We start from the raw sequence: 20,792 nt of genomic DNA on the forward strand, positions 1-20,792 counted from the left end.
TTTTTAATTTCCCTTATTTCCCTAATTTTTAAACATATTTCCTAATACCTTTTCACCACTTTCCATCACCTTACAATTTATTTAGCCAAAATGTGAACAGAGAAATACAAGATCCCAAAATTAGTCCTTGCATTTAAGACACTTCAAACCAGGTGGCTCAATAGTTCTGGGCACATACGCAGGATTCTTCTTCTGCGCCACCTCCTCGGCCCACAGTTTGTTGAGGTAATCCTCCAGCTTGGCCACAACGTCCTCCTCCTTGTCATCGCCCTCCTCGCAGGTGGCAAAGTCACTGCCCGAGGAACCCGATGAACCCGAGGAGGAAGTGCTATGACAGACATTCGAGGATTCGCTGCAGGAATCGTGTTTGCAGTCCAAGGGGCAATGATGGTTATCCCAATCCTCTGGAGGTTCCATAGCCTCCGCATAGCTGGTGTCCTGTTCTTCATCTCCAGGGGAAGATCGGGGATTGGGTTGGGTTATAGCCACTGGTTCCTCCAGACGATACCACTTGACCTTGTAGGAATCCTGACCACATTCGCCAAACTGTTCGCCGGTCAACTGATCAATGTTGCACTCGCAGATGAGGAAGGGTGAATTGCACTGCTGGCAACGGGGGAGATTAACCTCATGATTTAAGATGGGACGTGGTAACTTCCTTTTGATCTTCACAGCTCCCTTTTCCATTCGCGGCACCTGCAAACCGCAGAGGATGCAGGGTTCCGGGAGATCTGCACCCTCCGTCAGCTTGATCTTCGTCATCTGCTTTTTCCCAGCCTTCGGATGACCGGGAACCTCCTGTTTGGAGCAACCTCTGCAGGGACAACCCGGAACCAGGAGAGGATCCGATCGGGTGGTCATTCGTTGGTAAAGAGCAGTATACACCAGATTAATCTGCCTTTCGTAGTGTTTGTGGGCCCAGAAGAAGGCCGCCTTGTAATTGTCGAAAATCCTCGCGGTCTTATGAGCTGCATGCATCCAGGCGGCATGTTGGGTGTGCACCGCCATGGCATCCACAATGGGATTACTAATTGTAACCAGGGGTTTTCCATGATAGAATGCCTTAAAAGCCCTCTTGATGATCGCATAGGTGAGCATCGCCTCCACGGGTTCCATTTCGCACTTGAGTCGCAGTGCCTGCAGCAAGTCCTCGCGATTCAGACGACTCCCGGGCGCAGGATTCGGTGGACAGGTGGTCCTTAATCGCTCGTGATAAACAAAGGCCCTTTTGATTATCGACCTCGCAGCGCAGGATTTAGACGTGCTAATGCCACAAATCAACATTATCTGAGCCAGACTCTTGGCTATATCCTCCACATTGTCATCGAATAGTTGATAGGGATCCAACTTCCTTCGGCAGTTGCAGCAGCATCGTTTGACAACCCCAGGTGGGATGCCCGCATCCTCTTGAAGCTTCCTGGCCCTCTCATAACTGTCCATTGGAATTTTGGATCGCGAAGATGGAACCAAACAGTAAATGTTACAATCAAATTTAGCACTATCTATAACACGGAAATTTAAAATATATTACACAATGACTTCTGATGGAGAATTAAATCAGAGGTTACTTTATCTCGAAGCAAATTTAAAGAATTTAGGATATTCTTATATTTAAGATTTATTTTATTTTTGTAATTTAATTTCCCTAGAAATTAGAATCACCTTTATTTTTGATTAATTTTTAAAACCGCGAATTCTTTAGATTTTCTTTGTGTAGCTCATATAAACTTCATTTTTTATCTATGACTAAAACAGCGAATTCTTTAATGTCTCATTGTTACAATACCTGAATCCAATAAATAACTACACAAATTCTTAAAATTTTTGTAAAAGTAAGCTTACTTTTAAGAAATTGTCATGAACTTTATTACAAATCAATTTCTAAACCCGTGAATTCTTCAGATTCTCAGTGTTTGATATCTAAACTCAACAAAAAAATTACTTTAAAAAGAAAAATCTAATAGAAATCGAAGCCCAACCATAAAGAAACCTACCCAGCCTTCATAAAGACACCAATTTGTGAGCAAACTTGACACAATTTAATTCGAAACTTTTCCATTTCCAATAGAGAATGTATTCCGCAGTAAGATTAGAACTAATGCCATGACCAGGTTTACCATAATAGAACAATAAACGGTTTGTCCCAATATTTTCCCCAGGCCTTTTAATTTGGTTATTTGACCTATCTATCTAGGATTACACCAGACCCCACACAAGAATGCATTATTATCGGGGGTCTTCTCTCTGGGTCTCTCCGATCGTAGCTGCAATTATGCTAAATAGATGGGGTTCCGACTGACCATCGAAATAAATAAGAGGACCGAGAACACGACAGCCAAACGATGGCTGTTGTGTCAGACCTAAATTGTTCAAATAAATTAAGTTGTAGCTTTCGAATGGAATGGGGGATCTCGGGGATCGGTAAGATGAGATCGGGGTCTTTGGTGTGGGGATTGGGGCAAGTAAATACGGGAACGTAAACGTTCAGAGGCCGCCGATGCCGCCGCCTGTTGCATTGTCATTTGATAAATTATGATATTTGATCAATTGTTCCGCTGCGGTGGCTGGAAGTAAAAATACATACGTATTTACATGGAGAAGATGAAGACGTCTCCTGGTAGAATACCCGCATCAAGTTTGCCGAGTGAACTTTTGTTGGGTTTACATTGTAATGGCATCTGGCGGGGCAAACACACAAACACCCAGTCAGTCAGTCAGTCAGTCGCATATCCATTCATCTGCATAATAGAATTTCTAGGTTTCCAGGGGGAAATGGGGATTTAGAGGGGGCTGGGAGTAGGGGGACCTCCTCTTTATTGTGGCTAATAGGCCTCTTGGCCGCTTTGTTGTTGTGCCGCCGCAGCCGCCTTCGTTTGCATTCGCTTTGGTCACCATCACCTCTCCATCTCCATTCCCACTCCCATTTCCATCTCCATCGGCTCACCATCAACATCTCACTCTGCCATTGGCATTTCTATGTGGATTAATGAATGGCAGCAGCACCAAGATGACGCTCCAGCCGGAGGTGCTTTGGGAATAAGTAGAAGTTACGGTGAGCACTGGGAAAAATATAGAACTTTCGACTAGCATTCTTAAAGCCATTAAATATAATGCAGAAATCACAATAATGTGAAGAGTGTTTCAAAATAAATTTAAAATAATATTAGTAAATTATATGCTGCATTCTAAAAAATGTTGTATTAGTTATTTTATTTATTAGAAATAAATGTATTTTATTTCTTGAAACAATGTATTTTATGGCTTGAAAAAAGTAAATGTATCTTATTGAATTGAAATGAATGAGTTTTAATGAAAAGAAATAAATGTATTTTATTTATTGCAAGTAAATGTATTTTATTGAATTGAAATAAATGTATTTTATTGATTGGAAATATATTCCACAAAAAGTAGCTTTAACTTTTAAGGCATTAAGCTCATTTTCAGCTATTTAAATATTTTGGAGAACCTAAAAACTATGAATAGTAAATATAAATTTTTCTTAATAATTTATTATTAGCTGTAAGCTTCAAAAAAATAAAATTTTTTGAAAAACATATTTTTTTTAATTTATATTTGAATGCTAAAAATGTTTAGTTTATAAAACGATATCTAATCATCATATTATGCAGATTATAATGAACTATTAATCCCTAGAATTTTCTATATATTTTTCCCAGTGCCTTCTTGGCCTAGACATGTGTTTACCTTCCATATAGACACACACATCCATTGTCGGGAGCAGTCAACAGGCCCCTAATTATGTGTAAAGGTGTTGTATGTGCTCCTCGCCCCAAGATTCCGCCCCATTCCATTTTTGTCATCCATCTCTCGGGGCTACAAGGGTTAATTAGTGTGGTATACACAGGATTGTCGGCGCTACAAACGGATATATAGAGAATCGTAGATTGAAGAGGCATTCCATCGATGCTACTGGATGAAGCTTCTGGTTCTATTCTGATTGTAACTTATTGTTTTCTATCCAAAAGACAGCTGCTCCTTCCTTCCCCCCCGGGAAAAATACCCCAATGTTTGACCATTTGCACTTTTATGACCCTCGACGAATCGAACTCGAATATATAAACAATATTAAAACGGAGGAGCGGGAAATGCCCCAAGTCATCATAAAATAAAATGACAAAGTACAATAAAAATAAATTTAACACAACATTTGCTTTGGGCATCCGCAAACGCCGGCTCATCATCCTGATGCCACATCCTTTGTGCAAGGACCCAAAAATACACAACAATCCACACAGGACAGCCAAAATATTTTCAATAATAAATCTATTTGATGGGAGTTTTTACGATCGACGCGATGACAGCAGGCGCAGTCATTAAAAATCTCACCGAAAGTTATGTCTCTTCGCATGATTAATTGTTGAGAGGTTGTTGGATGAGTTTTTCGGATCGCTTGGGTCCATTGGGAAAATATATATCTACAACTTTATGGATTATTTGTATATCGATGGTCGCATGGTAATTAATTTTCATTCACTTTTCCTTTTCGATCAGAGACAAGAAGAGCATCTGGGCTCCGCACTTGACCCCTGACCATCTGTGGTCATCGTCTTTTTGGCCCTGTCAACTAATTTGTCCAGTTTGTGGTCCGTGTCAGGTGTTGTAAATATCGCATTTAATTGAACTGTCCCCGGTGTCAATAGTCAAGTGTCCTAGGTAAAATGCCAGAAGACCTTCATATTTTGTAAAGCCAATGGAGTGGAGAGGGAGCCAATATATAAAATGGGAATGAGGAAGATTTCCCGCTCAAATTCAGCCCTTTGTAAAATATTATTTGTAAAGAAGTTTCTTTACTTCACTTAAATTAAATTACCCCAAGAAAGAAAGTTCCTGAAAGAAAGCCAATGAAAATATATTACCTTTCTATACAATTTTAAATAAAATTCGTTTCAGGTTTTTAAACGTAATGTAATATTATTTCTTAGCTCAAAATATTTGTATTTATTAGATTTCACAAAAAATATTATATTATTTTTCCTTTTGTAAAATATTTGTTGTAAATCATTTTCTTTACCACACTTAAATTATATCACCCAAAGACTCTACAAAATTCTTAATTTTTTGTGAAAAAAGGTAGTAAATTTCATTAAAGATTTTTAAAGAAATAGAATATTTTTCTTTTCTTATAGCTAAAACTATTTAAATTTACTAGATTATTCAATGAATTTAATATGATCGTAACACCTAACTATATTTTAAGCTGCAAACATTTTCATACCATCCAAAAAATCCTACTTAAGTCTCTTTAGAAATCATTTCCAGAGATTTCAGATTCAGCATCTGTCCCACAATTTACTTTTCCCCTTTTCCAGAGTATAAATCAACACAGCTCAACAACACGCTTGTAATTGCTTAATTAGATTGCCACTAAAATTATAATTTGAGTAAAAGAGGCAGACCCGAAAACGAAAAGCTGAGCGCAGATTGCAGTCGAGAAGAGGAAAAAGGAGCAGCTGGCGCGTAAATCAGATTTGCTGACAGGGCTCGACTAATTTTAACCCTGGCACTTGAGCAGGAGAACTCTGGGTCCTGGCCCTTAACCCACGTATCCTACGTATCCCTACGAAGTGGAGTCGAAATTCGTTATCCTTTCAAGTGGCTGCGCGTGCGCATGCGCGGCGAACGCGTGCTAATGGGGCCAAAAGGTGCAGGATCAGAAAACAGAAATAAGGGGATCAGGGGATTAGAGCTACAATCAGCGTAACTCCGTGCCCGTTAATTTATGCGTGTCCTGGGCGAGTTCAGCTGCACCTTGGAACCTTTGTCCCTCGCAGGATTTGTGTGTGTGCGTGTGTATCAAAGGACATATGTTGAAGACGGCGACATTCAGACACATGACTCTGTTGACACACAAGAAGCACAGCAAATATTTTCGGGGACTTAAGATCATAGGTAAATATGTGAACTAAAACCAAATAAAGACTTTCATGTTTTTGGGATAATTAAAAATAATATTACCAATTTTATATAATATTATATTTAATTTAAAAAGTTTTTAAATTTTGAATGATAAACCTATGTAAGATATTATTCCTATCGTATTTAATCTATAACATTTTGAATATTCCTCAAAACTAACTTTTTAGTCAATAGATTTTTAATTTAATCTAATTTATAATTTACTTTAAATGTATTTAATTAATTTCTAAGTAAATATTAAATTTTTTTAGTAACAAAAATCCCCTAAAAATCCGTAAAATACCCATAATTATTCTCCGTGTAAGGGGCGAGATGGGGGTCCTTAGGGCAACATCTAAATGGTATTTATTGGTTTGCCAAGCCGGCGACGGCTGTCGGGCGCATCCTGTGTTAGCTGCGCGGCAAGGATTGAGTTACGCGATGGCGACACATTTGTAAACAGGCGGCCTGATTTACACACACACCGTTGTGCCTGCCAGGAACAGGAGGACATCCCGAGGATATAGGACATGCCGGGGACATGGGACTACCGTGGCAGAAGTCGTCGCCAGGAGCCAGGACGCTCCTTATTTGCCAAGACATTAGGCAGCAGAAGTAGCAACAATAACAAAAACAGAAAAAAGGACAACACCGCGTGTTTGCTGTCAGTCGAGCAGTCGAAAGGGATCACCTCAAACTCAAACTGAAACCTCGAAAAACTCGAAGATCCTCTGATTGACAAACGACAAATTTCTTTTGGCATTTATCAATGGAACCGCGAGGATCGGAAGGACCTCGTCTGAGGACCTCCTGTCGCGATGATGAATCGAGCGATTCGTGTTTTTACACGCAACTTGACGGGGCCAAATGGATTTGCCTAAGTTCACATTGTTAATGTTGTTGCACTTCAGACGATTAGAAAGACATTTTTCAAATAAAATGGAGAGGGTAAAGGTAACCTCAAAGGTTGATAAATGATGGGATATTAGATTTGGGACTAGGAATGAGGTTTTAATGTCCTGAATACGAATTTTGGAATTTTTAACAGCCAAAAATATAAACTAATAATAAAAAGAAAGCAAAGAAAAATATAAAAAAAATAAAATATTAATTTTCCCAATAAAAAACTTTTTTCCTAATTGTTTTTATGCTTAAATTATAATTATTAACATTCTACATTTAAAATAAACATTTTCTTAAAAAATTTTAAATTTTTAAACGGTAATTCAAATGATACATTTGTAAATTCATTTTAACCTGAACAAGTTTGATGTTTTAAGAATTAACATAAGAGAACATAAAATTAAAATTGCTTGCAAAGGAAAGGTGGAAACCCTAAATTCTGCCTATCTAACAGGACCCTTTTAGGCCCTAATAGCGCTAAAAGTCCGGTGTGGTCACACTTTGTCCGCTAAAATTCAAATTCGCAGCCGAAAAAACGCCGAAACAAGCAATAAATTCATGTTAATAACAGTTGCAACAGACAAAAAAACGGAGACCTCCCCCAAAAGAAAAAATAATTCCCGATGCCCAACGGCAACTGGCCATAAATATCGGCCAAATGGGTTGACAGTTGGCAAGAGGAGTTAACGAAATAAAAAATATATAAAATACTTTAAAGAAGTGAAACCCTTCCCTGCCGAAATGTAAACTCCCGAAATAGTCCAGAAATGTGATACGAATCAAGTGCCACGTGTCGCCCCCTTCTTGGGTATTTAAAACTCCTTCTCTCCTTTTTTTTGCAAACAATTCTGTATATTTTTTCGGGGTTCCACAACTGTTCCTTGAAGATCCCGAACACCGAAACTCAAAACGAACGACAGATGCGCGTGTCTGAAATTGCGTTACACTTTCGCTTGAGGAGCGAAGAAGCGTAGGATCGGAGTATCGGGGTTTATATTATCAGGTCCAAAAAATCGTACTAGGGGAGATCTCGGCTCTCGGGGGTTTCGCCCTCTGAAGGTGGAGGCGTGTGTCGAGGGGGCGGGCGCACATCTCGTTAAACCGCAACCGAGGGCGATCGGATCTGGGCTACGGCCGTCAGGACATCTGTGATCAGGTTCCGTTGGATCTAAAGATCGTTCGGGGGAGATCGGAGATCGGAAAGGACCGTGAAAAACGCAATTGCCATGGCCTAGCGGTTCTCGCAGCCCGTTACGCGAAATTGATGGGCCAGGTTGCTCAGCTCAGTTCGTTGCTACCTGTCAGGAACACTGGAGAAAATACTAATATACTATACTAATACAAGATCTTAAGTACTCTTTACATTACATAATATTCAACATTTGTTTTAAATAATGATCAAAGATAATGCTAAGAGATACAATAGTTCCTATACAATATACCACAAAGCATCATTATATTATTTTAATAATAAGGAGTTACACTCATAATAATATTTTGTAATTTCTTCTTAAAATTAAGGATTTATAAGCAAACAAAATATGAAATATTTCAGATAAAACATATAATTTATTTAGTTTTATGCATAATTTTTATAAAATTACATATAATATTTATTAAGCTTTATAATTCAATTTTTTCTAAAAAATTGAGGAGTATTACATAGATTTTAAAAAATCCTAATATTAACTTATAAATAGGGTTTTTTTAATTCTTAAAATCTTAAACATAAATGTAATATGATTATTCTCATTAATAACTTTTTTTCTGATTTTTCTTTCAGTGCCGAACGTGAAACAACCGAAGTGTGCCTCTTTTGCGGAGATGTTCCAATTAAGATCAGTATGACCAGATGTTGCTCCCCAACAATCCACATCCACCGTGTGCTCGATGGGCCAGGAATGCTCCGCCAAGCATCTCCCACAGCTGTGATCCGCAGTGGAATCTGCAAAAATACTGCTGCAGTTCTATAAAGGTATTAAATAGGTTTCCCGGTCCCCCGCCGAAATCGGATACTCGGCGACCACTTGGCATGTGCCAAGGAAATGGACAAACGGCCGGGCACTTGAAAACCAAAACCAGAAGTGACCCAATATCCACTTGAATTTCATTTCCAAAATTTTAGCGCCCACCTTGAGGGCCCCGGGATTCGATTCCCTGCTGCACCTCCATCTCCATTTCGGGGTGTCAAAGGCCGTGTTCGCTCGAGCAGCCTTTGACATGGACAGGGACATGGAGAACCGAGAGCCGAGAACCCAAAACCCCCCATTCCACATTCACATTCACTCCTCTAGAGAACCCACAAAGTTGCGAGTCAATTTGTCAGCGAACGGGCATTGAAATTGAAAATTGCTGAGCAGCCTTCGATATGAATGGGACTTGGAAATTCGATACCACACGGCAGCTGACGACTGACGACTGAATGCAGCCTGCAGATACAAGATACTGGGCGTTATTACGCAACCTTTTGTAGCCATTTGAACGAAAGGTGGCACACACGGCAGCAGGAAAAGCTCCTATGAAAGAGGGAAATGGGATTTCCAATGGCAGTGAAATACACACAAAAAGGTAGCGAGAATGAACATGAATTTGCGGACACATGTCGAAGGATTTCAACACGGAGAACTAAACTCCTAATAATCTCTACTTAACACTAACATATAATGGAGGTAAATTAATCAACAAAAATAAAGGTGGCGCACTAATTCTTACAGATTTTATAAAAGTTTAAATGCCATTTTGTAGTGCTTATTATTTCCTATCGAAATGTAGAAGAAAAATTTAAAATCGGACCATTCATTAAAAAGTTATAATCAAATATGCGTTTTCCGATAGATGGCGCTGCTTTAATATCCGAGGAACTTAACTAATGCGTTCTCCCTTGTTTAATGTCTTCCTTGTATTACTTTGTATAATCAAGATGACATTCGAATATAATCAAACATTTTAAATATTAAGCTCTCTAAGTGGCTGAGTTCCTTTCTCTAAAACTGAACGATATCCTTCCAAAGGCTGCCACTCCTCTCGGTTGCACGAAGGTAAATCCGGCTGCTCGATTTTCTGCAGTAATTCCAATATCCCATTCTTGTCCTGCCCCAAAAGCTGCGGCACAAAAGCCTGAAGGACACTCAAGAAGAGTAGATTTTTTGGGGCAGCTGTGGGTTCGTTTGGCAGCGATTCCAAAACGTACATAATTCCAGCTCTATGAAGAGTGATCACACTTTCGCGATTCTGTATGCGATTGGATATGAGTGTCTCGCCCAATCGTTTGGCCAGGTTCATTAGTTCGCTGAACTCTGGAGAACCGAAAGCCCTGGGACCATCATCATTATTATCGTTCATAATCTTCTGGTAAAGCTGCAAGCAGGTGTGGAATATGGTCATGCCGTAGTGAACGGGATTGATACGGAGAGCCTGTTCCATGGAAGATCTCATAATGTCACCATATGGAAGGTAGTACTGGAAACAAGTGAGATAAATTAAATAAAATTTTAAATTTAATTCAATCGAACTAACCTTTTCGTAATACTGGAAAATCTTACAGGCTCGCATGGCTGGGATCACATTGAAAGCCACCAGTTTGCAGTAGCTGACCAGAATGCGACGGCTGTTCTGGAGCTGATCATAATGTGCATCCTGCATAAGATCCGAAGGACTCAACAGCAAGAGGTGTCGCAAAAGAAAGCTCTCCAGTATCTCCACCTCATTTACAGACGGTTCATAGGCAGCAGAACGCAACAAAGCATTGGTACCGTCAAGCATCTGGTGATCGTATATCATAAACAGATCACAGATATAGGAAAAGCACTGTAATTAATAAAAGGTAAAAAAAGGGGAATATTACAAACATATTTGCATATTGAATGCGAAAATATGAAACATTTAATATCACTATTTAATTTGAAAATATTTGAATGAAGTTAAAAATATTAGATTCAAAATATAAATTTAATTTAAATATCATATTTAAAATGAAGACATCGAAAAATATTTATATTTTAAATCAATTTTAAAATAAATATATGCATATTGAATGAAAAGTTTTGTAATACATTTTTGAATTGAGTACAAAAACCTAATAGTTAATACAAAACTGGTGCACGATTAAATTTGAAAGTATTTGAACATTAAATATTTGATGTCATTAAAAAAAAAAGAATTTCGTATTCAGCTTAAAGTTTAAAATATTTAAATTTACTATAAATATAAAAATGAAATATTTTCATATTTAAAATGAAAAAGATAGCAACACAAATTTTTATGAAATCCTTTGATTTACCACCTAGTAATATTATTATTCAATACTTTTCCTCCATTACTCACACGAAATGAAAGTGACACATCGTTGCCATTGACAACCTGATCGAAGGTGACGAACAGAAAGTCCTCCAAGTGCTTCTTGAGGGCCGCACAGGAATCCTCCATGTTGCCCGCCTCATTGATTAGGGCCTCCTCCTTGAAGGTCATGAGGTCCCAGTTCAGACTGAAGAAGCCAACGGCCAGGTAAAGAGAGACTGCCTCCGCCGGCAGGCTATCTCTGCCCCCAGCTGCCGCCGCATCCCGCTCCCTGGTCACCCGCTTTAAGCTGGACAAAACCGACTCGGTCAACTGCCAGGAGCTGAGATCAAAATAAGCGTAGAGGGCGGAAATCAGACGCAAGGTGTTAAGCAGACGGCGTGAGCGGCTCCTCGGTGATTTGGAGGAGCCCGATGAGGAGGATGATGATGATGAAGGCGAGACGCCATACATCTCCTGCCAGGTGCGCAGTGCAATCTTGTAGTTGGTCACCGCACTATTCAGCATAGTCTCTATAAGCAGATGCGTTGACTGCAATTCATAGAGAAGCCTTAGAGTGCCAGCTCCAGTCCTCAGCACTCGGTCGTTTGTCTGATGGAACATGAGCACATCGATTTGCTCCATGAGTTCCGAAAGTTGTCCAAAGTTAGCCGGATGGCTATAGTAATGCGAAAAAAAGTATCGCGGAATTTGCAGGAGATTTACCAAATCCTCTGAGCGATTTGCATACTTTCGCAGGAGTTGCGGCAACACGGGTGCCAGTAACTTGGTGGCCCTGTCTTGGACATCTAACCTTGGCCTAATCTCCAGATTTTTGGTATATCTTCCTGGTGGTATTTCTCTGGTAATTCCTTGCGCAACGCCTTTACAGAGGATTTCTATCAAAGCAGAGCTCTCATCCTCGGTTAAAACTGGCGACTGATCCTCCATTAGCATTTCAATCATCGACTCCCAGTCGCAAATTATTTCGCATTTGTTGAACAAGGAATCTACCAGATAGGCAGCATGTTCTTGCTGACACTTTTCAATGAAAAACTGGAGGAGATGTCGCATTTTTTGGGGAAATGATGCTCCTTCCATTTGTTCCCTTCTACGCTGAATGAAAAGCTCCGCCGCAGCCTGCGCCAATCCTCGATGTGCGGTGAACATCAATTCCTCCAGCACCTCGCATTCATCATCACTTAGAATTTCATTAGAAGATCGATGTAATTCGGTTAGGAGGCGCAAGGATTCCTCTGATATTTCATCCTCCTTATCACCGCATAGGTTGAGTAATAGCTCCCGAAATTCATTGCCCAATGTCAGGCACATTGGTCGAAGATCTTCGTGACGGCAGATGATTAAAATTTTAGTCAGGCTGCAGAGTTTCACCTCCATCGAGCTATCATCCAAAGCTTCGAAGAGGAAACGCAGGCTATTTGCGTCCAGGTGGCACTCTGGGTAGTTGCCGAACCACACTCCAAGTTCGGAGATGCAGAGCAGCCTTATGTTGTCCACCACATCGCGATGGCATTCCATAAACAGGCCCTGGAACATCCGCATCCATAGTTGCTTCAGCTCCTCATCGTTCACCGATTTAAGTTGCACCAAAAAGGTCATTATTTTCAAACCTGAAATAATATTTTTCAAAAAATCTATATAATTGAATGTATTAACCGATTACTCAAAGAGTAAAAGTGTAAATGCCTTTTTTTGTGTTTCTTAATATCTATCAAAATGCTATAGAAAATTTAAAAATCAGACCATTCACTAAAAAGTTATGCGCATTTAATTGTTAATAAAAGGCAAGCAGTGCAAGCAGTAAATTTACTGCTTGCATAAATTTATCCTCCTCTTTTAATTACATACCAATCATGGTGTTTGTGTGGCGAAAAGGACGAACGTTGGACTCAGCGCAGGCCATTAGAAAGCCCGTAATCTCGGCCAGAAACGTGTTATATGAATCAGTGGCCAAATCATTGGCCGCTTTTAAGAGGGCCTCAAAAAAGCCTGCCACCCTGTGGACAAAGAATTCGGCCGTCTTCATAATAATGGGATACAAAGTGACCTAAGAGAAGAAAAAGTTAAGATTGCTATAATAATATTTAATATAATATACTTACATTACGAAAATGAAGAGAGGATCTTTGCAGGATTTCGCCATAGGAGAATGGCCTTGTAGTGTCTCCCGGAATTTGGTACTGACTTCCGCTGGCCTCCAGCAAAAACTGCATTAGAGTAACCAAAGCAGCTGTGGGACTCTCCTCATAGAACTTTACCCATCGGGAGGCCAAGGCATCCAGCTTCTGATTTTTGGACAGCACACATTGCAGCAATGTCTTCACCGGCGTCTGCTCCTCAGGATTCTCATCGTTTTGGGAGCTGCTAAATTTGAGGTTAGGTTCCTGACTTGCAATCTTTAATTTGTAGTTTTTTAGCTCACCTGGCTTGTTCCTCTGCCGGCGAAGCAGTCGAATCGATTTCACTGCATGAACCACTCATTATCAAGAACTTTTAGCTTTTAGCGAATTATTAAAAACCGTAAAAATAAACTGTAAAACAGGTTAAAAAAAAATCGCGTAGCTTAAAATGCAACAAAATGAAAAATTGGAACTGTAAGCTTGAAAAATCCAGTGACAGAAAATGAACTGTGAACTAAGGAACCAATAAAATGAACCAGGGCTGCAAGAAAAAAGGGTTGCTTTATAAGAAAATTTAAAAATTAATTTGAATAGATATAATAAAATTCCAAGTAGGCTTTGAAAATAAAAAAAAAAACTGTATTATTTCACCCTGTACTGTTCAGAATCAGTTTTCAATCCACTTTCTTTGCGAGCAGACGTTTGATATTTATAAATTGTTCTATAAAATAGAAAAAAGTTGTATTCCGAACATTATTTTTTCAAATTTATAAAGTGCAAAATGTCTTTCAATAACGTATCAAGCTACCAGGATATCGGCGAAGACCCAATGGAGCAGTTGGTGTGGCAGTCCATGGATGTCGTGGGCGGCGAGGCTTCCAAAGAGCAGATCCTGCGCATCGTGAGCATTACTACCGAGAAGAGAGTTCTGAAGCTGGTGAACAACGTGGACGAAGCCATGGACAATCTCATCGAGAAGGGACTTGTGAGCAAACAGCAGGGATTATATCAGATCGTCAATCACAATGAATAACGCTTCGAAGGAAAAGTTTAATCGATGGGACTAATGGTGGAATTCTGGATAATTTGCAAGCTAGATTTAATGGTGGCTAATGAAAAACATATATGTTTCTACATTCGGACTCTTGACAAGTTTAAATAAATTTTATTGTACTATATGATACTGAAGTTTGCAAAATTTTCACAGTAAAGGTAAGGTTTTTTGTTATTACTTAGAGTTTTTAATAAATATTCCTGTTTATTTCCAGGTGATATTACCAATATGAAGACCAATTGGCTAAATAATATTTAATATGTAACTTTTTGAATAAATTACATATTTTTATAAAATCTAAAACGCAAGATAACTATTTTCATTTTTAAACGAACAAAAAAAAAACAGTGTCAACAGCACTAAAATTTTAACATTCCCTTTCGTCACCCTGTAAAATCTTCCCAGTAAACTCGAAAAAAGAACTTGTTAAATTTCTAGCCTGCCTGCAGTTTTCCCACATTCACCGCAAAATAATGAAATCCGGGGCAAATAAAACCGCCGAGATTCCCATAGATCGAGATCATCGAGTTCGGGATCGGGTCAGGTAGCCCCGATCTTTGAGGGCACAAAACAATTAGCCAGGCCCACAAAATGATACACAAACAGAGCAAACAGCGCAAATTGGGCAGCCACTTGTTCTCGACCTCAAAGCGAAAGCGCCGCCAATTCAAACGGACTAACAAGGACCTCATAATCATGCCCATTCCCATCTGATCCGATCCGAGCCAGAAATAAACACAAATATTGACGTTGCCTATCGCACGCGATCTCCGCTCCTCCCCAGGAATATTCCTTTATGTATAAACCCAGAGATCTGAGGCCTCGACACCGCTGACCAATTCGGGATGACTTGGCAAGTTGGCAACTCGGAATTATTTCAATCTGCGCTGATGACGCGGCTCCTTTTGGGCGGTGGCACGATAAAAAGCTGGCGATAACGTGCCCGATTCTCACTGGTTTAAGTGGGCATATAAGGCGGTGTTCCATCCTAAAAAGGAAGTGATTAGATACCAATAAACCTAAACTGTAGTCTTCTAAAGGTTTGTACTTAAATACAAAAGAAAATACTGCTAAAATAATATTTTTGGTATTATCTGATGACTTTAAAAAATAGTTTAGAATTGTATAACTTAAAATTCAAAATAATAAATCAATAAATGTGAATGTTCTTGAAATAATAATGATATCAGTTTAGAACATTTATTTTTAAAATTGTTTAGAAATTGTGGTAAGTCTAAGCAGTTTTAAAAAGAAATTTTCTAAACTGATTATTATTATTAGTATATTATTATTATAGGTGTGCAACCCTAAAATATTAAAAAAAAAATCATTAGAAATAATTATTATTTTTAATATTAAGTAATAACATCCCAAACTATTTTTTATTCCTATTTCTTTTCCCTGTGTACATGATTTTTCAACCTCTAAAAATATAATTTATAGGTAACTTTGTAGTCTACTCCTAACTAAGTATAACCCAACTTGCTTTGCCACCAAAAAGCAGGGCATTCCTGGAATTTCGAAATCCGCCTTAAGTCCAGGCAAATATTGACGTTCGAGATTGAAAATTGGCGCACTCCAAAAGGCAGCTGCCATTGATTGAAAGATCAATCGAGATCGACGAGATTGCGAATCCTATTCTGAATCCGAATCTGAAGCCAAAATCCGAGGCAAAGTAAGGCGGTTCCAGCTGCCGTAGGGTAATTGGAGTCCACCTACGGTCAAGGCGACTACCATTCCGGTGCCAATCTCATTTCATATTCAAAACGATTCCTTTGTCCATTGTGTTTGATTGCCCGAAATCTGACCTTCACCCGGTGCTACGTCCATTGTTGCCATTTTGGCATTTGGCAGGCGGACGACGGGGAATTAGCCGCTGTCCATTCAGCGGCAGCTGCTGTGGCGCTCGTGCTTGTGTTTGGACTCCTTGGATTGATTCCCCCCCTCTTTTGGGACTCCTGAATCCCTCCCTTTTTGGCATTGAAATTCCCTGGTGAACACACCTGCCGTGGGAGGCAGTCCGTCATTTGAAATTTAAGAAGTGAAAATAGTTATAGAAAAAATTATAAAAATAACTAAACTTTAATTTTCAAATATTTTTAAAAATCTAAAAGATAACATAATTAAAATTCAGAGAAAGCATTTAATACTTGCTTTAATTTTTTAAAAATTTTAAATGATTTTAGAGAAATTATTTAGTACAAACTTTTAGAAAAAGATATACAAATTTGTATTTAAAAAAATATATTTTATATAATTCCTGTTCATAATTTTCCCGCAGTGCTTGAAAATCCCTGAAGAAATTTATCCTCCTTCTCGGCCTGAAATTTTGAAGGTGGCTCGGCAACAATAAACTCGACTTTTGCCCGTGTGGCCGCCTAATTGACAGTAAAATTGCGCACTGCCTTTTCCTCCTGGCGGCTGTTTTCGCCACTTTGTTGCAACTTTCGAGGGAAATTTACAGCGGGAAAATTGTAACAAAATAAGAACAAGTAGGAAACGCAGTCAAGAAGCCAAGAAATCAAGTCAAGGATGAAGTTTAGCCAGGCAGGCTAAATGGAAAATTCAGGACTTGGTTTTGGTTTGTAGGAAAAAGTTGATAGTCAACTCTTAATGAAAAGGGTTCCAGGAAGTATTAATATTAGGTAAATAAATTCTTGGTATAATAATAATATTAACGACTGCAAACAAGAATGATGTAAAACTAAAAAAAAAGAACAAGTAAATTTAATATTAAATAAAATAAAGCTTTTTAAAGATGTTTTCCATATAAATGTCATTAGCAGAAGACACAAAACTCATAAATATTTAATTTCTGAGTTTTTCCTTAATAATTCTGATAAATTAATAAGCCAAATGAGGCAAAGAAAATCCCTCAAATTCAGTGATTCAAACACAGATCCCTCAGTGGAGATAAAACCACCGAGCTGTTGTTCAATGGACATGAAAAATCATCCCGCCGTGTCCAGATATTCCCGATGTCGTCCTCATAATTGGGTCAATTGTTGTGTGTTACAGCCAGTTACAGTCGAATAAAGCGAACAAATATGCCAGAACAATGACAGTTAACCATTCAAAGGGAAAGGGGAAATGGAGGAGGATGAGGAGGAGTAGGTGGCCACATTGCACCGCATAATTAATCAAAGCGGCACGCGGCTGTGGGCGCCACAAAGCAAGCCGCCGACAATGCCAAACCCAGAACTCTGGGATATGAAAACCCCCAACCAAAGCGGAGAATCCCGCCCAGCACGTGAGTGTTGGAGTTCTGAAATCCGGGGGGCAGGAACTTTCGGGGAATATGAATGCCGCCCTCTTCCGCATTTAATAGAGAAGCCAGCGGATGTGGATATACACAGAGTATTCAAGTGGTTGTGCCGAACACCCGCACAATTGTCGTTGGACTTCTTGGGATCATGTGGGTGCACACTTCCAGTCGCCGCCAGTCGTCTAGCTTTCAGTCTGGGGGTCTACAGATCAAGTCTAGGGCGCAGGAAGTCTGGGCGCTGCGAAAACCAGTTGGCAATTGCTTCATTCATAAATTGGCAAAGGCGTTAGTCGATGGAGGTGAACGTCTCAGTTCCAAACGGAACTAGTTTTAAATGTTATGAATTTATTTCGGATCTTTAAAGTCAGAAAATTTTGGTTATAGTGGGAACAGGACTTATATAGTTTATATCCTGTGTGAAATTACAGACAACGAACTAGAACTTTAAATTACATTTTTCTGAACTCGGATCTTAGTCTTTAAAACCTGAATTAATATATCCCTAATATCTCCGAACTCACTCCATTAAAATGTACAAACAAAGAATTAAAAATAAACATTCAAATAATATAAGAATAAACATAGAAATAAATCAAAGAATAAACATACAAATAAATATAATAATAAACATACAAATAAATATAAGAACAGCCATTAAAATGAATTTTGTAATTAAGTATTAAAGTAAATATAAAAGTTAAAATGGTAAATTAGGTAATGAAGTAAATAAATATTTTTAAAAAAATAATGATAATAATAATAAATTAAAGCTAAAAACCAACATAATTTGTTAATAATTCCCCAATTCCCTATTATTTTTGTAGTATTTTTTCTTGGCTTACAAGAATTTTGCTAATTTTATTAGCTAACACTAAGAACTGCTACATAGAAGCCTCTGTGGCAACAGCAGCTCCCATGACGAGATGAGTCACGCCCTGGACTTGGACCTCCAGCGATTACCTACTCCTCATCCTCAGCCAGCAGCCAATCCACAATCCCCCTTCCCATCCTTTCCATCCTCCTCCTCCTGTACCGCCTCTTCAACTGCAACAACCAACTGCTAATTGACACACCTCGACGATGGCATCACGTGCCCCATTGCCATCCCATATCCCCTATACCATATCCCATATACCATTCCCATCCAGTGGAGATGAGTCATCCGTTCGGCGAAGAGAGCACGTTGCCAAAACCCGCTTGCCATGGCCATTTATGAATGGAGTCGCGTCTCCAGTCGGGTCTAAAAACTCTAAACTCCTCCGGGGCCTCGAACTCCTCCATTCAAGCAACTCAAACGGCTCCACTCCATTCAATTTCTTCTATGCGACGTCAAAAGTTGTTTGTTGTCTGGCTTCTGTGGTTTTTTCACCTCCCTGCGATCCCCTTTTCCCCAATTTTTTTTTGTACTGTCTGCGCATTTTGCCTTAATAGTAAATCGTGTTTTGCATGCGCGAGTAGGTTGCTTGCCCCCGCCAAATGCCCCTTCTTATCGCTATTGTGGTGTAGGAGTTGTGGAAATCGAAATTTCATTCACTCATACTCATTCGTTCATTCGTTCATTCATGAAAATGTGCGCTTGATTCGATTCGGTCGTTTGGCGAGTTTCGTTGTTAGTGTCTGGATTACCAAGATTACGATATGATAGAAAGGTAGAGGAGCCAGGGAAAAAAGTACTATAGAGAAGCCAGAGAAGTTAAGGCATTTCAACACGTCTATGGGTTTTCAGTTAAATGTTCCATACGTTAATTGGGATATTAGAGGCGAAAAGTATCAAGCTTTAAGGTTGATAAGCTGGAAAATGAAAGAAAAAAATGCAAGAATTTTAATTTAAAGATTTATAATAACTATCCAAAGTAACTTATATTTAAATAAAATATTTTAAGATTTGTTTTGATATTTGACTCAAATATGACAACAAATATTTGTACAATAATGGAAATAATTCTCAAATTTTTAGAATTTAAGAAATTTAAAGATAATACAATATCCTTTTTTTAAATTTAAGAATTTGTTTTTTTATACACAGCACAAGACTAATTTGTAATTATTTTTAAAAAGAAAAAGAGATAGTAAGTGCTTTAATTTTTAATTTAAGTTCTTTAATAATTGGTCTTATCTCTCAGGGAAGCGTTGAATAGAAATGATTGCATTTACCTTTCAATTCCCAGCAGCTGGAAATAATGGAGGAACCCCCAGTGGACAGTCTAATCGGTTTAAATCTAGCTGCGAAGGAAAAGTAGAGCAGAAAGCTCCGATGTCGGGAATTCCGTAACGAATTCCCTCGAATTTTATTTTCTCGATCTTATTTCCCCACACCCCCCGTAAACCTACAGAAAAAAACTTGCAATAAAGCAAACATAATTCCCAAAAATCGAGGAGGGGGCAGCAGAAGACCACCTGCTCTCCACCTCCGAATTTTATTTGTTTAAAACCCAACGACCCCACAAGAAGTCGTCGTCAAAGTTGTCAACACTTTTCCCGCCCGGCAGCTGATGATTCCATAGAACTTGTTGCGGTCGCCCACAAAAAAAAGTGCATCTAAAATCTTTAGTCCGACCAGGTCCATGTCCATGTCCAAAAATCCCTGCTTCGAAGCGCCGGAGAGCAGCTGCCCCTTGTTAATGATGGTTTATGACTCTCTGACCATTTCTCAGGCTCATAACTCCACGATCTTGGGGACGCCAAGATTGATTGCCCCGTGTGGCAAGTGAAATTAAAAAGTGTTAAGCCACACAGTCCACCGGTGGTCCCCAATAAATCCCAGCAGCTAAACCAGGCCCAAAAATCCGTAACCATAACGAGGGGACACGAGAAAAAAACAGAGAACATAACCTGACTGACGGCCCTTTTAATGTCTTTATTTAGTGGAAAACAAAATCGAGGCGAGTGACAAGCCCCGCAGATAACAGACATCGGTCGAGAAAAGAGGGCCCAGTTTATGGGCAGCCTTAATTGAAACAGCAAGTTCCCAGTTGTCACACAGAGGCGGAGGTCCACGGATCTCGGCGATCTTGTTCCCGGTTCCAGGTCCATTAGGGCGATAAAAGCGTCGCTCTGACTGCACTTTAATCCCAGAGATCCCGCAGATACACTGCTTTAAAATCGATTGCTGAAAAGGTTTTCGATCACTCAAAATTCACAGATATAACTATATTAATGTTTATAAATATTAAAAAAAAAAAAACCATTCTTTGATTCTATAAAACATATATTTTCAAAGTTTCTTATTGAACGGTTA

General features: G+C 39.0%; 3 protein-coding genes across 4 annotated transcripts; 1 reads left to right on the top strand and 2 right to left on the bottom strand.

The window, feature by feature from the left end:
* Positions 1–42: 42 nt before the first annotated feature.
* Positions 43–1,556, bottom strand: LOC108055131 (uncharacterized). Its single transcript, XM_017138359.3, has one exon. It carries the CDS (start codon positions 1,438–1,440, stop codon positions 121–123), a length of 1,320 nt encoding a protein of 439 aa, XP_016993848.2. The 5' UTR covers positions 1,441–1,556; the 3' UTR covers positions 43–120.
* An 8,107-nt stretch (positions 1,557–9,663) lies between these two features.
* SA2 (Stromalin 2) lies at positions 9,664–13,732 on the bottom strand. Of its 2 annotated transcripts, none has more exons than XM_070215395.1 (6): positions 13,538–13,732; positions 13,218–13,476; positions 12,964–13,162; positions 11,143–12,725; positions 10,336–10,626; positions 9,664–10,278 (listed from the first exon to the last, which is right to left on the bottom strand). In XM_070215395.1, exons 1-6 carry the CDS (start codon positions 13,594–13,596, stop codon positions 9,766–9,768), a joined length of 2,904 nt encoding a protein of 967 aa, XP_070071496.1. In that variant the 5' UTR covers positions 13,597–13,732; the 3' UTR covers positions 9,664–9,765. The 2 variants fall into 2 exon arrangements, with proteins under 2 accessions (XP_070071496.1, XP_016993844.2); XM_017138355.3 differs by having other exon boundaries at positions 13,218–13,479.
* Positions 13,733–13,903: 171 nt separating this feature from the next.
* LOC108055134 (uncharacterized) lies at positions 13,904–14,658 on the top strand. The gene is made up of 2 exons (XM_017138362.3): positions 13,904–14,447; positions 14,504–14,658. Exon 1 carries the CDS (start codon positions 14,017–14,019, stop codon positions 14,266–14,268), a length of 252 nt encoding a protein of 83 aa, XP_016993851.2. The 5' UTR covers positions 13,904–14,016; the 3' UTR covers positions 14,269–14,447; positions 14,504–14,658.
* Positions 14,659–20,792: the final 6,134 nt, after the last annotated feature.

The sequence above is a fragment of the Drosophila takahashii genome, chromosome 3L (genome assembly GCF_030179915.1).
Source record: "Drosophila takahashii strain IR98-3 E-12201 chromosome 3L, DtakHiC1v2, whole genome shotgun sequence".
In the NCBI taxonomy this organism is placed as follows: domain Eukaryota; kingdom Metazoa; phylum Arthropoda; class Insecta; order Diptera; family Drosophilidae; genus Drosophila; species Drosophila takahashii.

Bases quoted from the DNA above. Each gene is read 5' to 3' on its own strand.
- LOC108055131 (XM_017138359.3), bottom strand. From the start codon at position 1,440: ATGGACAGTTATGAGAGGGCCAGGAAGCTTCAAGAGGATGCGGGCATC.
- SA2 (XM_017138355.3), bottom strand. From the start codon at position 13,596: ATGAGTGGTTCATGCAGTGAAATCGATTCGACTGCTTCGCCGGCAGAG. The intron at 13,163-13,217 runs GTAAGTATATTA...TTCTTCTCTTAG, and splicing joins CCTCTCTTCATTTTCGTAAT to GTCACTTTGTATCCCATTAT. The intron at 10,279-10,335 runs GTTAGTTCGATT...ACTTGTTTCCAG, and splicing joins TTTTCCAGTATTACGAAAAG to TACTACCTTCCATATGGTGA.
- LOC108055134 (XM_017138362.3), top strand. From the start codon at position 14,017: ATGTCTTTCAATAACGTATCAAGCTACCAGGATATCGGCGAAGACCCA.